Source organism: Asparagus officinalis, chromosome 8 (assembly GCF_001876935.1).
Source record: "Asparagus officinalis chromosome 8, Aspof.V1, whole genome shotgun sequence".
NCBI lineage: Eukaryota > Viridiplantae > Streptophyta > Magnoliopsida > Asparagales > Asparagaceae > Asparagus > Asparagus officinalis.
Window position 1 is genome coordinate 57,676,519 of NC_033801.1, and position 6,487 is coordinate 57,683,005.

At 37.0% G+C, this 6,487-nt stretch overlaps 1 protein-coding gene across 1 annotated transcript; it reads left to right on the forward strand.

Moving 5' to 3' along the window:
* LOC109822550 lies at positions 644-1,389 on the forward strand. The gene is made up of 2 exons (XM_020388770.1): positions 644-969; positions 1,063-1,389. Exons 1-2 carry the CDS (start codon positions 838-840, stop codon positions 1,303-1,305), a joined length of 375 nt encoding a protein of 124 aa, XP_020244359.1. The 5' UTR covers positions 644-837; the 3' UTR covers positions 1,306-1,389.

The window sequence follows — 6,487 nt, forward strand, 5'->3', positions numbered from 1 at the left end:
TTTGTAGAAAAACGTTTAAGAAGCCAAGCCAAAGAAGATCTACAAGCCAAACGCTAAAAATCCCGCGAAAAATCCACTTGAAAGCCTCCAAACTACTCCAAGAATCGAAATAATGTTTAAAGAGGTTTTGGTGGCTGTTAGGGTTCTTAGAAAACTAAAAATATCATGAAAATATGATATATACTATATTTATCAAAATAAATATTCATAAATCATAATTAATCTCATATTAATTATATTAACATGATTTTTTGGGGGGTTTTACAGACCCGCACTCTCGATGGCCAGATTCCGTTAGGATGCAGGTATACATGTTTGTAATAGATATGATTACCTGTAATTTTATATATTTATTTTAATCTATACTAACCTTTTGTATATAAAATAGATGAAATGTTTCAAGATCTTGGCAAACCTCCCCAAAGGGTCATCAAAACTTCTACAGGAACGAGCTTGATCAAATGGAGGATGAACATGTATAAAATCATAATATCTAAATATATTCAATCAATATATCATTTGTTACTGATATGTAAATTTACTTAATCTTCTTTATAGGTCAAGTGGATGCCCTATGAATTGGTTTTAGAGTCACTACTAGATATTTACAGGGAAGGTGAAGATATATGGCGTGCTCGAGTCCCGATTATATGTTTTGAAATTATCAAAATGCACGTGCTTGACTGTGTGCTTCAACAATTTGAATTAAAGCAACATATTCCAGATCCTGTAGAAAGAATAGAGCAAAATCCCAAAAAAGGAGCACATCATGCAAATTGAGAGCTAATTCAACATGCTTACATTCAGAATTAGGAGTTGAGGGAGGAGGCTGTAGTGATGGAGAGGGCTGACGCACCTAACCTAGGTGTGTACTTACAGTGGTATTGGAGAATTACTCATCGATGGATATTTTGGGAGAATAAAGCACCCAAGGAGTACATACCGAGAGGTCTAGTTAAGAGAGAGTTGGTAAGTGTATAGGTAAAATATATAATTATTTTGTAATTATTATTTTACTATCATCCACTTGTTAATAATCCTCTTTTGCTTTTTATCTTATAGGTACAAGAACTCAATAAGGTTGCTTCTATTTCACATGATGCATTGAGAACAACTACTGAGCCAGGGGCGAGGAACGCGTTCCTTCGCATCATAGGAAAGATTCAGTCTGCTCTTAGGAGGACGTATAATGCGAAACGTGATGGACATGAGGAACGACTCATAGGATACAAGCGTCGACAGGTCCGAGGACACACGGGAGCAGGCTCAAGTCGTGCACATGATAAAGCTGGAGGCTCACAATAAGCTCAAGCCGGATGTTCATAGCAGGTTCAAGTCGACAAGGATGTCATGCACTCACAAGTTCACACACAACCGAACGTTGAGATCATCCGAGCTCATGTTGAAGGTGAATGGGGAAGGGGGAGAGGAAGAAGAGGGAGAGGGAGAGGGAGAGGAAAGGGCGTTGTAAATATTTGTTAAGTTTTGATATACTTCATACGATGTTTTATATTTGAAATGCTATGGTGTTTATGTTTGAAATGATATTGTGACTTAATTATGGTTGGATTTTAAGTAAGTGAATTGAATGTTATGTTTTTGTTAAATATATGTTATAGATGTAATGATTATATATAACAATATGTGTTTATTTGTGTTTGAAATTGATTATGTATTGATAAATGCGTAGTAAGAGAGTTGGTGTTAAACTTGTGGATTGATATGTATTAGCAGGAGAGAGATTTTTCCAACAGATTGTGGGTTGGAGGGTCTCTGTCAAATGGTCGAGGTTGGGAACCCCGATCATTTTGTGCACGCTGTGCACGAAATGATCAGGGTTCCCAACTCTGACCATTTCTGGCGTGGGGTGACCACTCTCTACTAAATGGTCGGGGTTGGGAACCCCGACCATTTCGAATTAGGCATTTCGAAATGGTCGGGGTTCCCAACCCTGATCATTTTTGCAATGGCTAAATTAGTCGGGGTTTCGAACCCCAACTAATTTAGCTGCCAATTTACTGAAGCGTTGTGGGTGAGATCCTAATTAGTCGGGGTTAGCAACCCCGACTAATTAAGATCGCGATTTTTTTTAAATCGACCCACTTTCTGGTCACGAAGTTGACATGACAAGAAAATGGGTCGATTTTGGTAATAAACACTTTAAAGTGGGTCGATTTTTGGGAATAAAATTGGGAATGAGTTCAATTTGAAAATTTCTTCTAGGGAAAAAAAGGAGTTGGGGAGAGGCAAATTTGGTTCAGGTCCCTGGTTGTAAAATACGTTTTCTGGAAAGAAGAGACTTTCACCTAGAATTTTATGTTTTTGGGTTGGGTTTGTTTGTTTAATTTTCACCAGACCCAACAAAAATTAGGACGACGGAAAGCTAGAAATGTTTTTAAATGATTTCATAGAAACTCAAAAATGAGTTTCCTCAAGTTAGGGTCAATTCAGCAATGGAAGAAGAGTGTCACCTTACTCCCCTTCTTGATTTCAAAACAAAAACGAAATTAAAAAAACAGGTATTATAAAAAATAATGTGTTTTTTTTCTGATTTTGGCTACCAAACTGGCTTGCAAAGGAAAAAAAAAGGTCTGTTGTGAATTTTAGTTTAATTTTGTATGTTTAGGAATATAGAAATAAGTGCTACCTAATAAATTAGGATTTTTTTTTCTTACATGCCCACTCAAATCTAATATTATTTTAAACATTTACCCCAAAATGGTTAAAGTCAACCCTGGTTTTTATTGTTCAATTCATATTCTTTGTTGTGTTTCACGTAACCCTCTAATAGTTTCAAAGTTTGATGAAAACTTAAATCCAAAACTGATATTGTATATATTTTCCTTCATAACTTTCAAAGTTTGATGAAAACTTAAATCCAAAACTGATATTGTATATATTTTCCTTCATAACAATTTCTTAAAATGAGAAATTAAACGGCTAAAATATCAAATTGGTATATTTATACGAATGCTTTTACCAGTTTGGTATTTTTAAAAACTCCAGCGACGACAAGGCATTAAAGCTCGTCCTTTTTGTCAATAAGGCACTTTTCTCAAAACTCCGGCGAGAAATTTTATTTTTAACCCCCTTATCTCCCAAAATTATTAAATTTGTGCCCTCCCTCTCCTCCTCCTCCTCCTCCTCTCCCATTCCCCTCTCCCTCCTGTGCACCATCGTCCTCCTCCTCCTCTCCTCCGTCCCCATCTCCCTCCTCTGGGTCAACCTCGACAAATGAGGAGTCGGGATTGTGTACAAAGGCTCGACGCCTAATGGCGATCACGTGGCTGTTAAAAGATTCCCAGAAATGAGTCGGGGATCCTCACACGATCTTGGGTTCAACGTTGAAATCCAAACTCTGGGCAGAATCAGACACAAACACATCGTTAGGCTGCTGGGTTTTTGCTCGAATCATGAAACCAATCCCTTGGTGTACGAGTATATGCCTAATGGGAGTCTTGGTGAGGTCCTTCATGGCAAAAAAGGAGGGTTTTTGCATTGGGATGCCAAGTATAAGATTGCGGTGGAGGCCGCCAAGGGATTGTGCTATCTGCACCACGATTGTTCTCCCTTGATCCTTCACCACGGTGTGAAGTCGAATAATATACTTCTGGATTCGAATTTGGAAGCTCATGTTGCTGATTTTGGGCTGGCGAAGTTCTTGCAGGATTCTGGGACTTCTGAGTGTATGTCTGCCATATTTGGGTCTTATGGCTACATTGCTCCAGGTATGTTCTTCACTCTCTCAAAGTTTATTAGAGTTGAAACATTTACTAGATTAGTGTACATGAGAAAAAGGTTTTCAAATTTCATGCTTTCAATGTAATTCACATTCAGTTTGATTTCTTTTTACGGGCTATTTGATCCCCTGCACAGAAGAAAATTAATGAAAGACTTTAGATGAGAAATTTTCTCAGGAGGAGGAGGAGGAGGAGGAGGAGGAGAGGGAGGGGATGATGGGGCCGAGGTTGACCCGGAGGAGGGAGATGGTGACGGAGGAGAGGAGGTGGAGGACGATGGTGCGCTGGAGGGAGAGGGGAATGAGAGAGGAGGAGGAGAGGGAGGGCACTAATTTAATAATTTTTAGAGATAAGGGGGTTAAAAACAAAAATTTTCGTCGGAGTTTTGAGAAAAATATCTTATTGACAAAAGTGACGAGCTTTAATGCTTTGTCGTCGCCGGAGTTTTTAAAAATACTAAACTGACAAAAATGTTCGTATAAATATACCAATTTAGTGTTTTAGCCGAAAATAAACGAATAAAACTTGGGTGGGAGTCCAGACAAAACTCCCATCCATAACAAGCGGCCGAAATAAATCCTTACTAAAAACCAAAGAGATGTCGCGATCGTGGGGGTAAAAAAGAACCAAAGAGATGTCGACGTGTCAGGTGAGCTGCACGTGACGAGCGCCGACACGGACGTCCACCTCATCTACGGAACCGTCCGCTCGTAAGCGGGACAAAAGTCGAGGGATCATATCGCACCAAAAATAAAGAAGTTAAAAGTATTATAAACTTAGCTTATATCTTATTTTAATGCGTATATAGATGCTTAGTGGATAGACTAATGTAGATCCAGCGGCCAGAGAGGGTTGAGGAGGTTGGTCGGTGGAGAGATGACCGTCCACGCAATGACGTGTCGCATTAGCTAGGCCTGAACTATGTTATCCCAAACCCTAAATCCTAAACCTAGCTAGCTAATAGCAGGGGTAACAAGGAATACAAAGTAATGGGTTAATAAAGTATTTGATTGTAGTTGAGTGCACAGAGAAAGGGGGTAATGTTTTCTTCTGTTTTGCTTGTAAATTTCTTTGTGCTGACCATTCCATAGCCGATCGAACAAAGCAAGTTTAACTCTATATTATTCATGGCTCAAATGGATAAGGACAACCAAAGGCAAGTGGACCTTGGATAAACAAACGCCTTTTACTGGGGACGTGAGCAACAGAGGACCTGAAATCGGAGGAGGCTGATGTATTTAATACTATTTAATCACTTAACATACTAGTTATTTTCATTTATGTAATTGAAAACTAGTTTTTTTCCGTTTATGTGCTTGCACTAGTTATATTCTACTATGTGATATCGTGTAAACTACTTAGGATTATAAGATGTATTCGGTTTTGTTGTTGTCATTTGTTAATCGAAATGAGGGTGGCTTTCCAAATTAATATTAATTTTTAAATAATTATTATTTAACATAATAATTTATTTTGAAACTCCTAATTCAAATAATCTACGAATGTAAAATTTAGTTGGAGAATCCAACCCCCGGTCCATAAATCCAAAGTAAAAACTCAAGAATCCAAACCAAAAGTTCAAGATTTCTACTCAAAAAATCAAAATCCAATACAAGTGTCCGCGGCCCTAATCATGAAATTTGAGTTTCAACTCCCAATTCAAGAATGTTGGATTCATGGACAATTATCTCAATCCAAATCAACAATCCGGAATGAATAACACCCCCTTAGAGAACGGTAAACAGTTCTCCGTTACTGAAAAAATAGTAGAGAGATCACTAAATTTTTGTAATTATTGATATTCTAATAGGTGATTTATAATTTAGTGCAAATTACAAATGATTGTAATTTTCTCTTGAGTGGGTGTCCAAGGGTCAAAATCTTCAATTCAATATATTCTCTTCTCAAAATCCTAAAGCTCTCATAAAAAAGCTAAAACTCTCTCATCTATTTGTCTCTTTCTATCAGACATAGTTTAATCAACTAGGAAAGAGACATCCTAAACATGGTAATGTTAGGTCTCATGTTTTGATAATGATTTACAAACCCATTATCGGTGCTAATTGCTTGTCAAGTGATCCTACGCAAGATGTATTTATCAAGTAATAAAGTGCCATTAGTTGAGGTTGGAAGGATTTGCGCCGTAACGATGATATCCGTAGAGGTGGAGACAAGTTGATGAAAAAGCCTCAAAACACTCAAAGATCGACTCAAGCATATATCTACTTATAAAGAGCATTCAAGTATATAGTCAAGAAGAGCTTCAACAACAAATTTCTAGTGAATATCGATATTTAAGCATTGTGTACAATTGTAAGTGATATTTGTATTTTTTACTTCTCTCTAGATCATAATGTAGGCAAGAAATAAAGTAGATACATTTTTAAGTATTTGGAGATTACACACACATATTTCAAAACTCGTATTTTTGACGTTTTTTGTAAAATAATAAGTTTTCACAAATACAGGATGCTATTTTAGAATTCTTTCTCTAACATATCTATTTTTATATATATATATATAAGTATCCTCCCAAGTTTTACTATTTTTGAAGTTAATTTAATATCTTAAATCTAATTTAGAAAATCAACCGTTCTGAAAAAATTAGGTTATTGAAATATCTGATTTTCAGTCGACCGGTTTTTTAGATCAGTCGACTGACCAGGAGCAGGTTTTTAGCTCTTGTAGTTGTCCTCCAAATCAGTCGACTGATACACACAGCCAGTCGACCGATACACACAAATCAG